At 42.7% G+C, this 22,839-nt stretch overlaps 1 protein-coding gene across 1 annotated transcript in view; it reads left to right on the plus strand.

The window, feature by feature from the left end:
- The window catches only part of rxfp2l (relaxin family peptide receptor 2, like), a 116,187-nt gene extending 94,672 nt beyond the window's left edge, over positions 1-21,515 (plus strand). Inside the window, exons 15-18 of the mRNA XM_072595494.1 lie at positions 2,701-2,930; positions 3,532-3,942; positions 7,143-7,358; positions 15,885-21,515. Coding sequence (XP_072451595.1) covers positions 2,701-2,930; positions 3,532-3,942; positions 7,143-7,358; positions 15,885-16,063 — 1,036 coding nt within the window. The 3' untranslated portion in view covers positions 16,064-21,515. The remainder of the gene's footprint in view (positions 1-2,700; positions 2,931-3,531; positions 3,943-7,142; positions 7,359-15,884) is intronic.
- The last annotated feature ends 1,324 nt before the right edge of the window (positions 21,516-22,839 follow it).

The raw sequence follows: 22,839 nt of genomic DNA on the forward strand, positions 1-22,839 counted from the left end.
ATAGAGGACATGTCTGTCATTTTATTAGATATGTTCCCCCTCCACCTCTTTGAGTTTTGCCACATCACAAACTTTCCCCTGTCCAGCTTCTACTTGGATAACCTGCTTCAGGGATATTTATGTTCCAGTTTTGTTGATAAGATTTTCTCATTTCAGCATATACAGAGTCAGGAACATTTTAGCTATGGTCATATGCTAGTCTCTGATAAGCTTAATCTTCATGAGCAGTGTTAGTGAGCTCTGCAATCCAGGTAAATCCTAAATCTAAATGCTGCTGTGAGCAAAATTGCTCAACTCTACCTTGGCAACAGTCACTAGGAGCAAATGAGGACTGCAGATGCTGGAGAGTCAGAGTCGAAAAGTGTGGCACTGGAAAAGCACAGCAGTTCAGGCAGCATCAAAGGAATAGGACAGTCGATGTTTCAGACACAAGCCCTTCATTCCTGACGAAGGGCTTGTGCCCGAAATGTCGATTCTCCTGGTCCTCGGATGCTGCCCGACCAGCTGTGTTTTTCCAGCGCCACACTTTTTGATTCTTGGCAACAGTTGCCCACTGCAACTAATGTTGGTGTCCTCAAGTTAAGAAGAAGGTGTAAGTTAGGATAGAAAACATCTGTATGTGGACATAGCTGAACATAGGCTCATATATATTTGTGAGGTAGTCCACAATTTCATATCATTTTCTTTGTATTTTGGTACATATGGAATGGCCACTTGGTTCAGATTTGAAGAGTCACTGACCATGGAATTAAGACTATCTTTTTCCACTTCTACCACATCTCCTATCCTCTGTTGCTTGTATCTTTACTCCGACTGATCTGTTCATCCGTCATCATGCTTTCTGGACCATGTGATACTTGGTTAAGCAAAGCATAACTTTTACACAGTGCACAAACAGAAAACACTGGGACCACTCAACAAGTCAAGCAGCATCTGTGGAGAGAAGTATTATTTCAGGTCAATGATGGTTTGTCAGGATTTTTATTGAATACATTTTATTCATTCTGTATACACACACACACACACACACACACACTAGTGGGCTTCCTGATGAAGGGCTTTTGCCCGAAACGTTGATTTCGAAGCTACTTGGATGCTGCCTGAACTGCTGTGCTCTTCCAGCACCACTAATCCAGAATCTGGTTTCCAGCATCTGCAGTCATTGTTTTTACCTCCTTACCTACCAGTGCCTAAGCTTTGGATTCATTCGCTAAACTTCCCCAACTTTCTCTTCTTTGTTCTCCTTGAAGATGATCCTTGAAGCCTACCTCTTTGGTCACCTGTCCTGCCATCTTATTATATAGAAGAATGAGAGGTAATCTCATTGAGATATATTGGATTCTTAAGGTGTTTGTCAAGGCAAATGCTGAGAGGATGTCTCCCCTCATGAGAGAGTCTAGGACCAGAGTACACAGTCTCAGTACAAAAGCGTGCAATTCAAGATTGAGGTGAGATGGAATTTCTTCTCTTAGAGGGTTTTGAGTTCTTGGAACTCCTTGCCTTAGAAAGCTAAGGGCGCAGAGTCCCTGTGTATACTTTAGGCTGAGATAGATGGATTCTTTATCTGTACGGGAATCAAGGCTTACGGGACAAGGCAGAAAAGTAAATGTGAAGAATGATGGATCAGCCACAATCATCAAAAGGTGGCAGAGTATGCTCGAGGGGCTGAACAGCCTCCTCCTGTTTCAATTTCTTACACTCTTATATGGGTCAGTGTCAAAGACCATATCTTAGGTTTATCTAACACTTTTAATATCCTGAAATATCCCAAGATGTTTCATAGAAGCATGATTAAACAGAATATGATAGCAGAAAAGAACCTAGGACAGAGTTCATTGATGTTATAGAAGTGAAAATGGCTTGCTTTTGTTCTGTAGTCAATAGCTGCCCTTCAGCACTTCAAACAAGTAGCCACTATGGTATGTTTCAAAACATACAGCAGGTATTAAGAATCAGATGTGTATCACATGTGCTTATCTAACGTAAAACACTGGAACATCATTCAAAAATCTAATTCCATTAACCTAATATCTATTAACATTTCAGAAAAAGCCATTGCATTAGGAGACAGGAAGCATGCCTGATTTATTTCCTTCTGTGAAGGCTAATGGGCATGGAGACCAAGTACAAAGTCCTTACTCACACCCCTCAAAACTGAGATTAGATAATAACGTAGATTAATGGTCAAACCTGAGACTCCCTGATCTGAGTGGCCTGATATCACACGGGAGTCATCAGAGTATTAAAAATAGTATCCAGCTAGCGCTTGAGTTGGCTCGTGTGCTTCCTTAGAGATTATGAGTTTACTTAATTGTGACTTTCTCACTTCTCAATTGTGGACCTTCTCAGAACTGAACCTGCAATCTGTATTACCACTACTTAAAAGAATTCAAATTCCCACATCATAATAAAACATTATACGTCTTTATCACATATCCAAGTGGGCATGCATCTAATAAATACTTCAGCAGCTTAAACATAGTGGGCTCACAGTTGAGCCTATTTCTGACCATCTCCCCTCCTAATATTAAACTCAATAAATATACCAGTTATAGATGAAAGAATGTATTTTTCTGGCATGAGATCTTGTGACAAAGCACCTTTTTTTCAATAAGGGACATCTAGGTCCATGAACAGCAGAAAATAGAAACCCTTCTGTTTGATTATTAAAGTTCATATTTCTTTTTTAAACTTTGGCAGATACTTCAAGAAGTTTGAATACTGCAGGTATGCTCCACATGTCCGGAGCTGCAAGCCGAATACAGATGGGATCTCATCTTTTGAAAACCTGTTGGCCAACATCATTTTGCGGGTCTTTGTGTGGGTGGTGGCTTTCATCATCTGCTTTGGAAACCTGTTCGTCATCTGCATGAGGTCATGCATCACAACAGAAAACAGACTACATACCCTGTCTATCAAATCACTCTGCTGTAAGTAGGCCCTGGAGACACCTTATTATTTGAATGGTACAATAAACTGTAACTAGAGACAAGAGTAAACAAATACATATTTCACAAATGGAGCCTGATTATTATGGGGGTAAAACAGTTCTGAGTTTTTCTTATTCATTTATGGGATTTTGACATTGCTTGTAAGGCCATCACATATTGCCCAATTGAAAGGTTGGTGATGATTGGTGAGTCACCTTATTAAGTACATAATCTAAGCTTGCACTTTGGTGCTGTATTAATGGAGTGCTGCCGAGTTGGAAGTGCCATATTTCAGATGATACATTAAACTGAGGCACTTCAGAAGGACTTGAAACATGCTTTTGTAGTATTCAGTAAAGAACAGGGAAGCTCTCTCAGAGTAATTGACTTTCTCTGCAATCAAAACAAATTATCTGGTTATTCATTTGTGGGAATATGGTGTGCATTATTGGCTGCCTCATCTCCTGAAGTACAACAATGGCTACCTTTCAAAAGCACTTGATTAGTGATGTAGTATTTTCAAATGAGTTGAGGCTGTGAAAGGGACTATAGAAGAAATATGACATTTGTTTCTCAATTTAATAATGTGTTTCTTTCTTAGGTGCTGATTGTCTGATGGGAGTTTATCTCTTCTTCATTGGTGCCTTTGACATGAAATATCTTGGAGAATATAATAAAAATGCCCAACAGTGGATGGAGAGTATGAAGTGTCAGCTCATTGGTGCATTAGCCATGCTCTCCACTGAGGTCTCTGTCATGCTACTAACATATATGACACTTGAGAAATACATGTGCATAGTCTTTCCATTCACTCATTACAGGCCAGGCAAAAGGCAAACCTTATCAACACTGGTCTCCATCTGGATTGCTGGATTCATAATCGCCATGATACCATTGTGGAATCATAATATGTTTGGCAATTATTATGGAAAGAATGGAGTGTGCTTCCCTCTTTATTCTGAACAGTTTGAGAGCCTTAGTGCAAGAGGATACTCCACAGGAATATTTCTGGGTAATGGACTTTTGATTTCATTTGTCTTCACATCAAAGTACAGTGAACAAATCTTTCTCCATTGATGAGAAAATGTGTATTATTTAAAATAAATATCCAGCAGTATTGTTATTAAATAATATATTTCCTTTATTGTTTCTGGTCAACAGTTAAGGATCACTTGCAGGGTGCAGGAAACCCCATTGTTTTAATAGAACCTCAAACCTCAACACTCAACCATGAATCTGGCTCAGTGATCAATAAGTCAAAGTGTTGCTCACATCAAGGAACAAGATTTTTAAAGAGATATAGCCAAACACTGATCTTGGGGCCAGCACAATGGCTCAATTGTTGGCAGTGCTGCTGTCTCACAGCTTCAGAAACCTGGGTTCAATTTCAGCCTCGGGTCACTGTCTGTGTAGAGCTTGTACATTCTCCCCATGTCTGCATGAGTTTCCTCCGGATTCTCCAGTTTCCTCCCACAGTCCAAAGGTGTGGATTGGCCATGCTAAATCATCCATAATGTCCAGGGATGTGCAGACTAGATGGATTATGCATGGGAAATGCAGGGTTACAGGGTTAGGGTTGGGGGGTGGGGGGGAGGTGGGGGTGGGAGGGGTTAGGGTGGGGGTTGGTCTGGATGAGATGCTCTTTCGATGATTGGTGTGGACTCAATGGGTCAAATGACCTGCTTCCATGCTGCAGAGATTCTATGATTCTAGAGAAATATGTATTATTCAAAGTGTTCACTGTTATTCAACGTATTGCTCAATAATCCCTTTAATAAGTTCTGTAACTGCTGTGGCTCCTGCAATATTAGCTTAAACTCCCTTCCATAGAGTTGCATGTGCTCACCCCAACCCATCCTGTTCCCTCACCCATTCACACAATGAATGTCTTCCCCATCACAATGCATTCATCCACAGTACTCCACAGCATTCCTCCCTTTGTATTCTTCCATCCAGAATCCCACCTCCTATATCCTATCAATGTTATCTTAATTCAAGACCAGTCTCCCACCATTGCAATTGCTAACTGCCCACCACAATTTTTCCAACTCATAGCACCTGACCTCCACACTTCTACCACATCCAGGACTGTTTTGAATACTGCCATGTCAGACTGCCTCTCTTCCAATTGGCCTCCAGTGCGCATCGTGACAATTCCTTGTCAGTGTTCTTGCACCTTGAGACCACCCCAACTGTCTCATTTCAATGAACCTTGTAAGCTTGTTCCTCTCTCTCCAAAGCAAGCAATGTACACTTTCCCAACAGAGTTTCTAAAACCGACCATCTACCTGCCGAAAACTGGAAGATCTTTCTTGCAGTTATCCCCTCTACCACAGGCTTTAAAAAGAAATGAGATTAAATCACCTATAGTTCCCCACCATTTGCATGATCCAGATTTATCTATTTTCTAATAGATGGCATGGTCATTACTACTGTACTAGAGTCAATTACACCATTTGTGTTTATAAAGTGTTAAATGTGCCCACTAATTCAATACTCCTTCACCGCACTTATCAAATTATCTGATTTCATCAGGAAAGTCAGGTATTCAAGCCATTTTAATTAGCCATCCACAACACATTAAAATGCAATTGTCATGGTAATGAGATTGCAGTTGGAGTTGCTAATAATTAAGATTTATAACTTTCTCAATGAAAATGTCCAGGTTTCAAGTCTCACCTGGGATGTGATGCATAGAAATTTGTCATAACATGTCTGAAAAATAATTTTTATCCTGATTAAAAAATGTAGACTAGTTATTTATCGTTTTAGTTTTCATAACTATCATGTATAGTGTAAAAAGATTGTGCTAACACTAAATGCCCAGTGGGATCTGCACATTATGAAATGAACACATCATAGAAGTTAAAACCACTGGTTCATAGATTCTGTCTTAATATGGACCACACAATTAATATAATTCCAACAATGCTCTGATATGTGACTTAAATGATCGCCAATTCAGTGGCCCTAATAAGGCATCTTACTTGGGATGGGAGTAGAGAGACGATTGCAGCACTGAGTAGCGCAGGACCAGAGTTGAGATTGCAAGAGTGAATGGGATAGGCCCAGAGCGGTGATTACTGAAGTGAGTGGTGGAGGACCAGAGCGGAGATTTCAGGAGTGAGCAGGACAGGACCAGAGTGGGGATTGCAGGAGTGAGTGGGGTAGGATCAGAGTGGGGATTGCAGGAGTGAGTGGGGTAGGATCAGAGTGGGGATTGCAGGAGTGAGTGGGGTAGGATCAGAGTGGGGATTGCAGGAGTGAGTGGGGTAGGATCAGAGTGGGGATTGCAGGAGTGAGTGGGGTAGGATCAGAGTGGGGATTGCAGGAGTGAGTGGGGTAGGACCAGAGTGGGTATTGCAGGAGTGAGTGGGGTAAGGCCAGAATGGGGATTGCAGCACTGAATGGGGTAGGACCAGAGTGGGGATTGCAGGAGTGAGTGGGGTAGGATCAGAGTGGGGATTGCAGCACTGAGTAGTGTAGGATCAGAGTGGGGATTGCAGCACTGAGTAGTGTAGGATCAGAGTGAAGATTGCAGCACTGAGTGGTGTAGGATCAGAGTGGGGATTGCAGGAGTGAGTGGGGTAGGATCAGAGTGGGGATTGCAGCACTGAGTAGTGTAGGATCAGAGTGGAGATTGCAGCACTGAGTAGTGTAGGATCAGAGTGGGGATTGCAGCACTGAGTAGTGTAGGATCAGAGTGGAGATTGCAGCACTGAGTGGTGTAGGATCAGAGTGGTGATTGCAGAGTTGGGTAGGCGCAGATTGAAGACAGCAGCACGAAGGGGGTGGTGACTAAACCTGGAGTTTAGTGCAAGTGAAACTGTGGGCAGAGTGGGTGATGACTTCCCTTCCTGGGTGGAGCAGATGCAAACTTCTGGTTCTGGCTGAGTACCTTTACACTCTTCCTCTCTTACAATGTCTCACTGAACAGAGAGTAGAACCATTCTTATAAATCTTCTTCGGTTTAAATAATTATACTGAGCTACTGTTGGTTCATATTTCTTGTCATCATTGTTCTTTGCTAGGCGATGTACTCTGTGACCTATACCTGTGCATGCTTCCTATTGCCAAATCGTTGCTCTCTTAAGTCTTAGAAGTGATAACATGGGTTTACTGGGGGAAGGGGATATTTGTTCCTTGAGATATAGTTGGTCTTAGCCTCTCCAGGCGTTTGACTAGTTATACTGCCTTTTTTCCCCCTTCTAGGTTTGAACTTACTTGCTTTCATCATCATTGTCTTCTCCTACACCAGCATGTTTTATTCAATCCACAAAACAGGAGCACAGTCGGCCGAGAGGAGCCTTTTCTCTAGAGAGGTAGCCATTGCAAAACGCTTTTTCTTCATCGTGTTCACTGATGCCCTATGCTGGATCCCTATATTTCTGACGAAGTTACTGTCTCTCCTTGAAGTAGACATACCAGGTAATAAATCAAAGCTTCCTGAGTTTGCATAGCAAGCATAAATTTGACTGCAGTCCTATGGTATAATAAGACATAATCTGTAATACCTATTGCCTTTTGGGTTGGAAAGTTTTCAGTTCAAGTCTCACTTCAGAAACTTGAGCACAAGATCTAGGTAGGATGTTCCTGTCCAATGCTGAGGGAGTATCACAGAGTCTTTCTGTTCAGCTGTTAAACTGATCTTCTGCCTACCTTCCTCCATAAATGTAAAAAAATCCCATGACACAGTTTCAAATAAGAGGCAGTGGTGTCCTCCCCAGGCTATGGGACAACATTTAAATTCAGATGGAATCATTGCAAACTCCAAGGAATTTAATAGCAAACTGTTTCCAGTAGTTGAGAATGAATGCCATAGATACAAGATTAAATACAAGAGAGTATGAGAAGGGTCTTCTGACAAAAGGACGAGAGAATGCGGAATTAACTTCCCAGGATCTAAGAGTAGACTGTGCAGGTGGATATAAGAAAGGAAGATGAAGAGATATGGAAACATTATAGCCTGTCATGACAAAGACTGACGGCTCATATAAGATATAAGTGTCAGTTGTGTTTACAGTTTGGAGTCCTGATACATAACTCCTCAGATAAGTAGTGCTAGTTCAGCCCATGAATAGTCTGCATTATGATTTGAAAAATGAATCTTATAGCTAACTAATAGCATGACTCAATTCTTATGTTTCTTTTATATGTTTCGATTTTTTTGAAGGCAGATTGTGATTCAAGATCAAATATTATTCGTAAGGCTGCTTTAGTTCATGGCCAGTCAATAAACAGGGAAGGAGGGCAGTTAGCTCGGTTGGCTGGACTATTTGTGTGTGAATCAGATTAATACTAAAAGCACAAGATTAGATTATAATTCGCACTAAGGTTGCATCAGGACCAACAGTGGTTAACACTGCTGCCTCACAGCGCCAGAGACCTGGGTTCAATTCCCGCCTCAGGCGACTGACTGTGTGGAGTTTGCACATTCTCCCCGTGTCTGCGTGGTTTTCCTCCGGGTGCTCCGGTTTCCTCCCATAGTCCAAAGATGTGCAGGTCAGGTGAATTGGCCATGCTAAATTGCCCGTAGTGTTAGGTAAGGGGTAGATGTAGGGGTATGGGTGGGTTTCGCTTCGGCGGGGCAGTGTGGACTTGTTGGGCCGAAGGGCCTGTTTCCACACTGTAAGTAATCTAATCTAATCTAATTCCTTCCAAGATGTGTGGCTGTGTGCGCATGTAACTGCTCTGAGTGTCCACAGAGAAGAAAACATGAGTAAGAACACTGCTCAGGATCCGCCTCCTTGCCCTACCCTGTAGTGAAAAAAATGTCACTTTGCCATGGTTCAGCAAATAGTCACCAAGGACTTGCCATCAGGCAGAGAAGTCCAAAAAATGAAGAAACATACGGGGTCTGCCATTATGACTGAATTCACATGGTTCAAGCAGGACAAACCTCTGTGTGGAATTAAATAATGCATTGCTATATTTCCAAACCTGAGTACTACTTTAACAAAATAATTCCTGCAGACAAGACTGTTAAATAATCGCATTTAACATTTGCCTAATAATATCAACAGTCATTTACTTGCTCTGTTTTAATGAAAATGGAAAACAAATTCCCCTTCCAATTCATAGTCTAGATATTCTTCATAGTATTGATCATACCATTCTAAGGTATTAAACTGAGAAGGTAGATGAATTGTGTAGTTTTAGAGCAACTACAATATATTGCACAAATTTGATCCCAGAAATTCCTGGTAATGGCATGGTTTTTCTAAAGCTTTGAAATGACTATTTGCATATTATTAGTCACTAACAAAATGTAGTATTTGGAATGATGATAAATGTTAGCCCAAAAAGATTAAAATCACTGCATCAAATAATCAGTGAGATTTGTTAATAGTAACATAAGCTGAGATAGTTAGAGGTAATAGTGGAACAATTGTAAACTACTGATTTGTTACTGTCACCATTCATGATATCCTCTGAATGTGGAATATCGTGAGCAGTTTTGGGCTCCAGTTCTAAAGAAGGATGTGCTGGCCTTGGAGGGGGTCCAGAGGAGGTTTACAAGAATGATCCTGGGAATGAAGGGTATGTCATATGAGGTGTGGGGGTTTGAGGACTATGTGTCCGCACTTGATGGTGTTTAGAAGGCTGGGACTTCACTGAGACTTACAAAATACTGAGAGGCTTGGATAGGGTGGACATGCAGATGTTTCCACTTGTGGAGGCCCTAGGAGTGAAGGCATGACCCTTTACAACTGAAAGGAGGAGGAATTTCTTCAGCTGGAGGGTGGTGAATCTGTAAAACTCATTGCCGCAGAAGATTGTGGAAGCCAAGTTATTGAGTGTATTTAAGACAGGGGGAAAGTGAGGACTGCAGATGCTGGAGATCAGAGCTGAAAAATGTGTTGCTGGAAAAATGCAGCAGGTCAGGCAGCATCCAAGGAGCAGGAGAATCGACATTTCGGGCATAAGCCCTTCTTCAGGAATGAGGAAGGTGTGCCAAGCAGGCTAAGATAAAAAGTAGGGAGGAGGGACTTGGGGGAGGGGTGTCGGGAATGTGATAAGTGGAAGGAGGTTAAGGTGGGCGTGATAGGCCGGAGAGGGAGTGCGGGCGGAGAGGTCGGGAAGAAGATTGCAGGTCAAGAAGGCAGTGCTGAGTCCAAGGGTTGGGACTGAGATAAGGTGAGGGGAGGGGAAATGAGGAAGCTGGAGAAATCTGCATTCATCCCTTGTGGTTGGAGGGTTCCTAGGCGGAAGATGAGGCGCTCTTCCTCCAGGCGTCGTGTTGTCATGGTCTGGCGATGGAGGAGGCCAAGTACCTGCATGTTCTTGGTGGAGTGGGAGGGGAAGTTAAAGTGTTTAGTCACGGGGCGGTTGGGTTGGTTGGTGCGGGTGTCCCAGAGGTGTTCTCTGAAACGTTCCGCACGTAGGCGGCCTGTCTCCCCAATGTAGAGGAGGAAGCCACATCGGATACAGTGGATGCAGTAAATGATGTGTGTGGAGGTGCAAGTGAATTTGTGACGGATATGGAAGGATCCCTTGGGGCCTTGGAGGGAAGTGAGGGGGGAGGTGTGGGCACAAGTTTTGCATTTTTTGCCATTGCAGGGGAAGGTGCCGGGAGTGGACGTTGGGTTGGTGGGGGGTGTGGACCTGACAAGGGAGTCGCGGAGGGAGTGGTCTTTCCGGAACGCTGATAGGGGGAGGGCAGGGAAATATATCTTTGGTGGTGGGGTCTGTTTCGAGGGGGCGGAAATGACGAAGGATGATACGATGTATCTGGAGGTTGGTGGGGTGGTAGGTGAGGACCAGTGGGGTTCTGTCCTGGTGGCGATTGGAGGGGCGGGGTTCAAGGGCGGTGGAGAGCATCGTCAACCACGTCATAGTCATAGAGTCATAGAGTACAGCATGGAAACAGACCCTTCAGTCCAACCCGTCCATGCCGACCAGATATCCCAACCCAATCTAGTCCCACCTGCCAGCACCCGGCCCATATCCCTCCAAACCCTTCCTGTTCATATACCCATCCAAATGCCTCTTAAATGTTGCAATTGTACCAGCCTCCACCACATCCTCTGGTAGCTCATTCCACACACGGAACACCCTCTGTGTGAAAATGTTGCCCCTTAGCTCTCTTTTATATCTTTCCCTCTCACCCTACACCTATGCCCTCTAGCTCTGGACTCCCCAGCCCCAGGGAAAAGACTTTGCCTATTTATCCTATCCATGCCCCTTATAATTTTGTATAACTCTACAAGGTCACCCCTCAGCCTCCGACGCTTCAGGGAAAACAGGCCCAGACTGTTCAGCCTCTCCCTATAGCTCAGATCCTCCAGCCCCGGCAACATCCTTGTAAGTCTTTTCTGAACCCTTTTAAGTTTCACAACATCTTTCCGATAGGAAGGAGACCAGAATTGCTGCAATTTTCCAACAGTGGCCTAACCAATGTTCTGTACAGCCGCAACCTGACCTCCCAACTCCTGTACTCAATACTCTGACCAATAAAGGAAAGCATACCAAACACTTTCTTCACTATCCTATCTACCTGCGACTCCACTTTCAAGGAGCTATGAACCTGCACTCCAAGGTCTCTTTGTTCAACAACACTCCCTAGGAACTTACCATTAAGTGTATAAGTCCTGTTAAGATTTGCTTTCCCAAAATGCAGCACCTCGCATTTATCTGAATTAAACTCCATCTGCCACTTCTCAGCACATTGGCCCATCTGGTCAAGATCCTGTTGTAATCTGAGGTAACCCTCTTCGCTGTCCACTACACCTCCAATTTTGGTGTCATCTGCAAACTTACTAACTGTACATCTTATGTTCGCATCCAAATCATTTATGTAAATGACAAAAAGTAGAGGGCCCAACACCGATCCTTGTGGCACTCCACTGGTCACAGGCCTCCAAGTCTGAAAAACAACCCTCCACCACCACCCTCTGTCTTCTGCCTTTGAGCCAGTTCTGTATTCAAATGGCTAGTTCTCCCTGTATTCCATGAGATCTAACCTTGCTAATCAGTCTCCCATGGGGAACCTTGTCAAACGCCTGACTGAAGTCCATATAGATCACATCTACTGCTCTGCCCTCATCAATCTTCTTTGATACTTAATCAAAAAACTCAATCAAGTTTGTGAGACATGATTTCCCACTCACAAAGCCATGTTGACTATCCCGAATCAGTCCTTGCCTTTCCAAATACATGTACATCCTGTCCTTCAGGATTCCCTCCAACAACTTGCCCACTACCGAGGTCAGGATCACTGGTCTATAGTTCCCTGGCTTGTCCTTACCACCCTTCTTAAACAGTGGCACCACGTTTGCCAACCTCCAGTCTTCTGGCACCTCAACTGTGACTATCAATGATACAAATATTTCAGCAAGAGGCCCAGCAATCACTTCTCTAGCTTCCCACAGAGTTCTCGGGTACACCTGATCAGGTCCTGGGGATTTATCCACCTTTAACCGTTTCAGGACATCCAGCACTTCCTCCTCTGTAATCTGGACATTTTGCAAGCTGTCACCATCTATTTCCCTCAGTCTATATCTTCCATATCCTTTTCCACAGTAAATACTGATGCAAAATATTCATTTAGTATCTCCCCTATTTTCTGTGGCTCCACACAAAGGCCGCCTTGCTGATCTTTGAGGGACCCTATTCTCTCCCTAGTTACCCTTTTGTCCTTAATATATTTGTAAAAACCCTTTGGATTCTCCTTAATTCTATTTGCCATAGCTATCTCATGTCCCTGTTTTGCCCTCCTGATTTCCCTCTTAAGTATACTCCTACTTTCTTTATACTCTTCTAAGGATTCACTCGATCTATCCTGTCTGTACCTGACATATGCTTCCTTCTTTTTCTTAACCAAACCTTCAATTTCTTTAGTCATCCAGCATTCCCTATATCTACCAGCCTTCCCTTTCACCCTGACAGGAATATACTTTCTCTGGATTCTTGTTATCTCATTTCTGAAGGCTTCCCATTTTCCAGCCGTCCCTTTACCTGCGAACATCTGCCTCCAATCAGTTTTCGAAAGTTCTTGCCTAATACCGTCAAAATTGGCCTTTCTCTAATTTAGAACTTCAACTTTTAGAACTAGTCTAGCCTTTACCATCACGAATTTAAAACAACTAGAATTATAGTCGCTGGCCCCAAAGTGCTCCCCCACTGACACCTCAGTCACCTGTGCTGCCTTATTTCCCAAGAGTAGGTCAAGTTTTGCACCTTCCCTCGTAGGTACATCTACATACTGAATCAGAAAATTGTCTTATACACACTTAAGAAATTCCTCTCCATCTAAACCTTTAACACTATGGCAGTCCCAGTTGATGTCTGGAAAGTTAAAATCCCCTACCATAACTACCCTATTATTCTTACAGGTAGCTGAGATCTCCTTACAAGTTTGTTGCTCAATTTCCCTCTGACTATTGGGGGGTCTATAATACAATCCCAATAAGGTGATCATCCCTTTCTTATTTCTCAGTTCCACCCAAATAACTTCTCTGGATGTATTTCTGGGAATATTCTCCCTTAGCACAGCTGTAATGCTATCCCTTATCAAAAATGCCACTCCCCCTCGTCTTTTGCCTCCCTTTCTATCCTTCCTGTAGCATTTGTATCCTGGAACATTCAGCTGCCAGTCGTGCCCATCCCTGAGCCATGTTTCCGTAATTGCTATGATATCCCTGCCTCCCCAATGTAGAGGGAGCCACATCGGGTGTAGCGGATGCAGTAAATGATGCGTGTGGAGGTGCAAGTGAATTTGTGACGGATATGGAAGGATCCCTTGGGGCCTTGGAGGGAAGTGAGGGGGGAGGTGTGGGCGCAGATTTTGTATTTCTTGCGGTTGCAGGGGAAGGTGCCGGGAGTGGACGTTGGGTTGGTGGGGGGTGTGGACCTGACGAGGGAGTCGCGGAGGGAGTGGTCTTTCCGGAACGCTGATAGGGGAGGGGAGGGAAATATATCCTTGGTGGTGGGGTCTGTTTGGAGGGGGCGGAAATGACGAAGGATGATACGATGTATCTGAAGGTTGGTGGGGTGGTGGTGAGGACCAGTGGGGTTCTGTCCTGGTGGCGATTGGAGGGGCGGGGTTCAAGGGCGGTGGAGAGCATCGTCAACCACGTCTAAGGGGAAATTGTGGTCTTTGAAGAAGGAGGCCATCTGGGTTGTTCGGTATTGGAATTGGTCCTCCTGGGAGCAGATGCGGTGGAGGCGAAGTAATTGGGAATATGGGATGGCGTTTTTACAGGGGGCAGGGTGGGAGGAGATGTAATCTAAGTAGCTGTGGGAGTCGGTTGGTTTATAGTAAATGTCCGTGTTGAGTTGGTCGCCCGAGATAGAAATGGAGAGGTCTAGGAAGGGGAGGGAGGAGTCTGAGATGGTCCAGGTAAATTTAAGGTAAATTTACCTGGACCGTCTCAGACTCCTCCCTCCCCTTCCTAGACCTCTCCATCTCTATCTCAGATGACCAACTCAACATGGACATTTACTATAAACCGACCGACTCCCACAGCTACCTAGATTACATCTCCTCCCACCCTGCCCCCTGTAAAAACGCCATCCCATATTCCAAATTCCTTCGCCTCCGCTGCATCTGCTCCCAGGAGGACTAATTCCAATACCGAACAACCCAGATGGCCTCCTTCTTTAAAGAGCGCAATTTCCCCTCAGACGTGGTTGACGATGCTCTCCACCGCATCTCCTCCACTTCCCACTCCTCCGCCCTTTAACCCCGCCCCTCCAATCGCCACCAGGCCAGAACCCCACTGGTCCTCACCTACCACCCCACCAGATATCATCCTTCGTATCATCCTTCGTCATTTCCGCCCCCTCCAAACAGACCCCACCACCAAGGATATATTTCCCTGCCCTCCCCTATCAGCGTTCCGGAAAGACCACTCCCTCCGCGACTCCCTTGTCAGGTCCACACCCCCCACCAACCCAACCTCCACTCCCGGCACCTTCCCCTGCAATGGCAAAAAATGCAAAACTTGTGCCCACACCTCCCCCCTCACTTCCCTCCAAGGCCCCAAGGGATCCTTCCATATCCGTCACAAATTCACTTGCACCTCCACACACATCATTTACTGCATCCGCTGCACCCGATGTGGCTTCCTCCTCTACATTGGGGAGACAGGCCACCTACTTGTGGAACGTTTCAGAAAACACCTCTGAGACACCTGCACCAACCAACCCAACCGCCCCGTGGCCGAACACTTTAACACCCCCTCCCACTCCACCAAGGACATGCAGGTCCTTGGCCTCCTCCATCGCCAGACCATGGCATACACGACACCTGGAGGAAGAGCGCCTCATCTTCCGCCTAGGAACCCTCCAACCACAAGGGATGAATGCAGATTTCTCCAGCTTCCTCATTTCCCCTCCCCCCACCTCATCTCAGTCCCAACCCTCGGACTCAGCACTGCCTTCTTGACCTGCAATCTTCTTCCCGACCTCTCTGCCCCCACCCCCTCTCTGGCCTATCACCCTCACATTAACCTCCTTCCACCTATCGCATTCCCGACGCCCCTCCCCCAAGTCCCTCCTCCCTACCTTTTATCTTAGCCTGCTTGGCACACCTTCCTCATTCCTGAAGAAGGGCTTATGCCCGAAACGTTGATTCTCCTGCTCCTTGGATGCTGCCTGACCTGCTGCGCTTTTCCAGCAACACATTTTTCAGCTCTGTATTTAAGACAGAAATAGATGTAATTGATTAATAAGGGGATCAAAGATTGAAGGAAGAAGGCTGGAGAATGGGCTCAAGAAACATATCAGCTAAGATTGAATGGTGGAACAGACTCGATGGGCCAAATGAGCTTATTCTGCTCCTATATCTTATGGTCTTTTGAATGATTTAGTCAGATTTCAGCTTATAAAATATCCCTGGCTTCATTGTATATGAACGCCTTGAATCGTTCTATTTCCAGGGATCCATAATGACCTAGTTACTTATTCTTCTTAGAAACTTCTTTCTTATGTTTGATTTTCATTTTTTGACAGGCAATGTAACTTCTTGGGTTGTAATCTTCATCCTGCCAATAAACAGCGCCTTGAATCCAATCCTCTACACAATTACCACTGCATCCTTCCAGGAAAAGCTGAAGCAGTGTTTGCGGAATCAAGAGCTGCTTGGTCCCAAAAAGAGCCTCACAAGCACGACACAGATGAGCAACGTGTAAGATGACCAATCCTGACAGCATCAAGCAAAAGGGTGTTAACATCTTACATCCCTAGATGAGTGCTAGGTCACACAGTAACTCTTTACAATATTGAGTGAGAACTACCATCTGTATCTCAACAGAAGCAATGCTGTGTGAAACAACAATTTCTGACAGCATATGTTGAGAAAGCTTTACCACCTCATTTCTCTAAATGAATGCTGTGTTACACAATCATTCAAATAGCGTGGATTGAGGAAGATTCATCATCTTGGGTCTGGACAAACAGTCACGGTGTAACACAGCTATTCATGATGACATACCATGAGAATTTTATTATTTCCTTTCTTTCCATGAATGGGTGCAACATATATTGAGAGAGCATTTGCCATGTAACTGCTCATCAAGCAACCGTATTTAGTGTAGACCACCAGATCCAATAGCACTAATGAGATAAATGTCCGAGGTAGTCCCTTCATCCATTATTGCAAACATTGGACAAGATAAAGAGTCAACTCCCCACTCAAATTCCTTTTCACATACATTATGTTACCCTCTTTTTCCTGTTCCAAATCCTAAAATTGCCTGACTCTCTTTTTACAGATCCTTATACTTAGTTGTGTCTCTGCTTCTCAACTCCCAATCAAACCGTTTTAAAACAGATACTGTGCTACAAGCACACTTGTCTGTAAAACAATTTTGGATGTGAGTAAATCATGGGAAAGCCAGTTCCAAACTTAGTCATTTCAGTCTCAGCTGCCATACTTGGCTGTGTCCGACTCATGGCCTAAATGTAGTCAATGTTCTTGTGTCGTGGATATAAATCAAACATATTGAAGAACTGAATGGTTGAAATTTGTATGGAAATTTTAAAATGATGTTACTGTTTTACCCTGTCTCAGATACTACAGAATTTAACAACTTCTTCAATAACAGCACTGCTTGACCACTGTTGAGTGGGAGCTCCTTTGTCATAGTAGCATTTGAATACATGCAGCTTTCAGCATATATATGGAAGCACTGGCAGTGAGGTAGTGACCTGTAGAGTGCCACACGATAGTGGTAAATCCCTTTTTTACACTACATATCTATAAGATCTGACATAGATGTACATCACAGACCAGAAGTGAATGTCTCACTTTTATTTCACTTATAGGTATTGAGGTTAGTTACGCACAGGTATTATCAATTCTAGAAGGAGTGAAAGTAGACAAGTCCCCTGGGCAGGATGGGATTTATCCGAGGATTCTCTGGGAAGCTAGGGAAGAGATAGCAGAGCCGTTGGCTTTGATATTTGAGTCATCATTGTCTACACGTTTAGTACTTGAGGACTGGAGGATTGCAAATGTTGTGACCTTGTTCAAGAAGGGCAGCAGAGATGACCCAGGTAATTATAGACCAGTGAGCCTTACTTCTGTTGGAGGAAAGGTTTTGGAAAGGATTATAAGAGATAAGATTTATAATCATCTAGCAAACATGTGGAAGCATTGGAAAATGTGCAGAGGAGATTTACCAGGATGTTTCCTGCTCTGTAGGGAAGGTCTTATGAGGAAAGGCTGAGAGACTTGGGTCTGTTCTCATTGGAAAAAAGAAGGCTAAGGGGGGATTTGATAGAGACATACAAGATGATCAGAGGATTGGATAGGGTAGACAGTGAGAGTCTTTTTCCTAGGATGGTGATGTCAGCGTGTACGAGGTGGCATAACTACAAATTGAGGGGTGATAGATTTAAGACAGATGTCAGAGGCAGGTTCTTTGTGCAGAGACTGGTAAGGGCATGGAATGCCCTACCTGCTCATGTAGTCAACTCAGCCACATTAGGGAGATTTAAACAATCCTTAGATAAGCACATGGATGATTTTGGGATAGTGTAGGGAGACGAGCTGAGAATAGTTCAAAAGTTGGCGCAACATCGAGGGCCGAAGGGCCTGTTTTGCGCTGTATTGTTCTATGTTCTATGTTCTATGAAGCTAACATTGAGTCAAACACAAATGGTACACTACAGCTGGAAATAAACACTTTTACTTAGTAAACCTTACCGTAGAAAGTCTGACACTTGTACAGTACCAGATGGGAATAACTTGTTCCTTTTGTTTCAATTTAAGACATTATTATTGTTCTTTGTTACATCATATTATTAGACATTATATTTATAATATTTAGTGCACAAGTCATAGTACTCAAAGTAAATTGTTGGAGTGTGTACGTATTATTGAGTGGCTTAAGGTGGCTTTGACCCCAAGGGGCTACTCTGGGGAATGCTTATAATATTGTGCGTACTATTGTGATTGTTCGTATTTGTACGTGTCAATTGCTGAATTTATGCTGTGCTACAGAAAAATATTATTGTTATCCAATGTATACTGTACAAGAACAGGGTTTGACACTGATGTCCAAGACAATGTTTCAGTAGAATGGTAGAAGACAATGGTGTCTAAGTTGGGATCAAATATTTATATGTCTTGCAATAGACCCAGAAACACTACACACAACCATTTGGGGAAGAATTAATGATGCTTACTTGACGGCTCCAGCATTAAAATGAAACTTGGTGAAATGTTACGCAAGTTATAATTATTAGTGGAATTGGCTTTGAGATTGCAAGTGCTGAGAACATAGATAAAAGCAAGTAACCCAATGTTCTATTGTGTTTAACAATGTGTTCAGACACAAAGTCCAAAAAGGCAAGGTAACATTCCTCATCACAATCAGCAGTTGGTGCCATATAGTTAATGTTGTTTTCTTTTTGTTTTTCCAACTGATCCCAATTAATTTCACTGCACCTCCCATGCATTAAATGCTTTACAAAAGGCTGTGGATGCAATGGATGTGCATTGAATGCCTAGTTTTCTGCACAGGGTCAAGTGCAGAGAATTTTTAAACAATGGATTTAACCCATCCTAGCCCAGACTGACAGTAGATTAGGCTGAGATCAAACTGCAGATCAAATCTGGGATGCTCCTGGACTGTATATATTAGTGTCACATTCAGCATTGCATCAACTGAGTCATAAGGAGCCATTTCAAAGCAACTTACTGGACTGGAAATAAGCAAATTAGGTCTAGCAGTCATTTTACATCACTCCCCACCCCCAAACAAATTTACTCTCCATTGACTCCATGTGAGAATAAAATCTTATGGAATGTGAAATTGGTCTGTGTCCCAAAAGTATTTGTGTCCTGCCCAACAGATTAGGTCAAAGTGTCTTTCAAAGTCTCCTTGACGGAGAAGCATTAGGGTAATTCCACCTCAAGTTTACAAACAAATGAATTGTTTTTTGTGTTTTAACATTTTAATAGTTGGCTCATTGGATGGGAGACACAGTGACAGATGCTGTACACTCTATTTAATAAAAGCCTAGTCAGTTTATCCATGAAAGTCAGGGCAAAGGAACTATTATTTGTCAGGCAATTATTTTGACACAAGATACTCCCTTAGTGTGTAATTGAAACAGGTACAAAAGAGTACCAAATGATTTTTGAATGCTATAAAAGCTCCATCCACACAAAGTTTGGTGAGAATGTTGAATACCATGATATAAGTCCACAGCCATGAATTCTTAAAAACTAAAAGGAGAGAATTTATAAGGATTTGTGCAGGGGACAGGAGTGTTGGAGAAAATAGGTGGAGAAAATAGCTTCACAGGCAGACCTGTTGTGTTAAATTCCCCACATCATTGCTGCAGTAATTTGTGATTTCATGGTTTACTAGTAACAATGGTATTCTCTGTCACTGCATCATGTGTTTTTTTGTTAGATTGCAGGTGCAAGCTTATAAGAATTGGGTAATTGGGAACAACTGTGGCATCAGTTGTGTTGGAGGTGGGAAAGATTGAGAAGGGGACATGTCATGAATCATGTGAAGAAAATCTGTTCGCTTCATTCCACTCTCTCTCATCACATGTGTTTATCACTTAAAAATAGTCTGAGGAAATATGGTTGAAGCAGCATTTTGTCTTGCTTCTGGAAAGTATTTTGCAATCAGATTGCAATGGAGTGGAGACAGGGTCATGCCAAACATGGAATATGGGACAAAAAGAAAGGTTTAAATTGTAAAGGATCTGAAAGGAAATAATTTGAGACATGGATTAGCAACAAGAACAAAGAATGATAAGTTAATAGGAAACAGCACAAACATTAAGTTGTAATAATGCCAGATCTTCAACCAAACGCTCAGAAAATTAAGTGAAAGCAAACACATTTTTCACAATAGTGGAGAACTCAAATCAGGCAATAAAGAATCAATAAGATTGTTATTTACATCTGCCTTTTCATTGTACATTCTGAAAGAGCTGTGTAAGTAAGTGGTGGAGTGTTTTGAATATATTACTGCAATGATGGATGAGGATTTAATTTGGATTTTCAAAAAGAAGAACAGGAAATCAAAACAGCAACTTGCATTAATAAGAATCTTTTCTCATAGTAAAGCATTTCAAGATGTTTCATGCTAGCATTATCAAACAATATTTGACACTGGGTTACATAAGGATCTATTAAGAAGTGACCAACAGCTTGGTCAAAGTGATAGGCTTTAAGGTGCATCTTAATGGAGAAGATTGAAGTGACAGGTAAACATGACTGTGATGAGGAGACTTTTGGTGACCATAAGTTTACACAAGATATTATGTGGCAAAACAGCCAGGAGAACATTGGAATGGTCAGGACCAATACAATTTGTTGCTACTATGAATACTTAGAGGAAAGTATATCATAAATATCTTTTTGAGAGATAAGGGATATAATGATAAGTCAAGTAGATGGGATAACAACTCACAAGAATCAACAGACTTGTTTGTCTGAATAGCCAATTCTGTTCCTAGAACCTCCTAACCCATAACGAGTCTAATCAACTTTTTAAATATAGTTACCAAGGACAAGTGAAAAACAACAGCACTTGGAACTGGGATGGACACACATCTCTGTAAAATAGTGAATACACAAAACATTTATAGTACATTACTTCACCTATCTTCAACACTGGTTCTCAGAAACTGTGATTTCTATTCACTCTTACAGCACAGCATCATTGTTTCTATATACACTATTTTGTGGCAAAAAATTATTAAATAATTCTTATGCCATGTCTATCAAATTGGACAAAAACGAGGTTTATGATTGGCTAGGTGGTGGTTTGGGAGCCAGGGTTTGGGCACGGAAGGAATGGTTCAATAACGCAATATTGAATCAATGATTGGGAAATTTGATTTTTGTTCTTGTGCTTATAAAGTAAATGAATTTGTTCCAGGGTAAGTTATTTGTGAATTTTGTCAATCTGCTTATCATAAATGCTAATAATTTGGGCAGGAATCTCCTATCGTATCTATGCTTCTAGCACAGCAGGCCTCACATCTCATTTCTATATATAAAACTGTTAAATAAATCTGCTTAAGAGCTGTATACATGTGCTCTGTAATTCCTAGTGTTAGAGTTTGGCCCAAACAATCTGTGTGTAAATGTGAATGCAAAATGTTATTTTTCATGCAAAATTGTGTATTTTGTACTTGCTGTATGATAAACTGCAATAAAGTAACTATTTAATATTTTACCCAATTGTTGGTGTTTGACTTTAAACAATGCATTGTTCTTTAACCTTCAGTTTCCTTCCATTACTCAGTCCCTTCCAGCATATGAACCCAGTCGTCAAAACTCTGGGGAAAGCAAACTGTAGTTATTCATCTAAAGACAGATGGGGAAGCAGTAGTATAATGGAATAATGGTACAGTATGGACTAGTAATTTAGAGGAATTAAAAGCTAGTCTTATGGTGGCCATGTAGCCATTGTTACTGTCATTAAAAACCTTGCTGGTTCACAAACTTCCCTGAAGAAAGGAAATTTGCCGTCCTTGTGATTACAGACCCACAGCAGTGTGATGGACACTTAACTGCCCTCTGAAATTGCCGAGCAAGCTACTCAGTTCAGGGACAATTACAGATACAATTACAGATAGACAACAAATGCCAGTGTTGCCCGTATACTATGCAAGAATTTTAAAAATGAGAACAATGAAGACTTTAATTATCTTCCAGCTCATTTACAAGAGGTCCATGGTCTCTCATTCTTCACCTCCATTTTAATCCTGGTACTAATTACTTTGAATTTAACCTCATTGGTTTTGACTTCTGTAAGAGAAATAGGTTCATCCTATTTACTCTCTCTAGGTCCTTGGGTTCAGAAAAGATTTAAAAGGATGTTGCCAGGGTTGGAGGATTTGAGCTATAGGGAGAGGCTGAACAGGCTGGGGCTGTTTTCCCTGGAGTGTTGGAGGCTGAGGGGTGACCTTATAGAGGTTTACAAAATTATGAGGGGCTTGGATAGGGTAAATAGACAAAGTCTTTTCCCTGGGGTCGGTGAGTCGAGAACTAGAGGGCATAGGTTTAGGGTGAGAGGGGAAAGATATAAAAGAGACCTAAGGGGCAACTTTTTCACACAGAGGGTGGTACGTGTATGGAATGAGCTATTAGGGGAAGTGGATTCTAGATTAGAGTGGTGCTGGTAAAGCACAGCAGCTCAGGCGGCATCCAAGGAGCAGGAAAATCGATGTTTTAGACAAAAGCCCTTCATCAGGAATAGAGGCAGAGTGCCTCCAGGGTGGAGAGTTACTTCCAAAACGTCAATTTTCCTGCTCCTCAGATGCTGCCTCAACTGCTGTGCTTTACCAGCACCACTCTAATCTAGAATCTGGTTTCCAGCATCTGCAGTCCTTGTTTTTACCAGAGGAAGTGGTGGAGGCTGGTACAATTGCAACATTTAAAAGGCATTTGGATGGGTATATGAATAGGAAGGGTTTGGTGGGATAT

This window comes from Chiloscyllium punctatum, chromosome 25 (genome assembly GCF_047496795.1).
Source record: "Chiloscyllium punctatum isolate Juve2018m chromosome 25, sChiPun1.3, whole genome shotgun sequence".
NCBI lineage: Eukaryota > Metazoa > Chordata > Chondrichthyes > Orectolobiformes > Hemiscylliidae > Chiloscyllium > Chiloscyllium punctatum.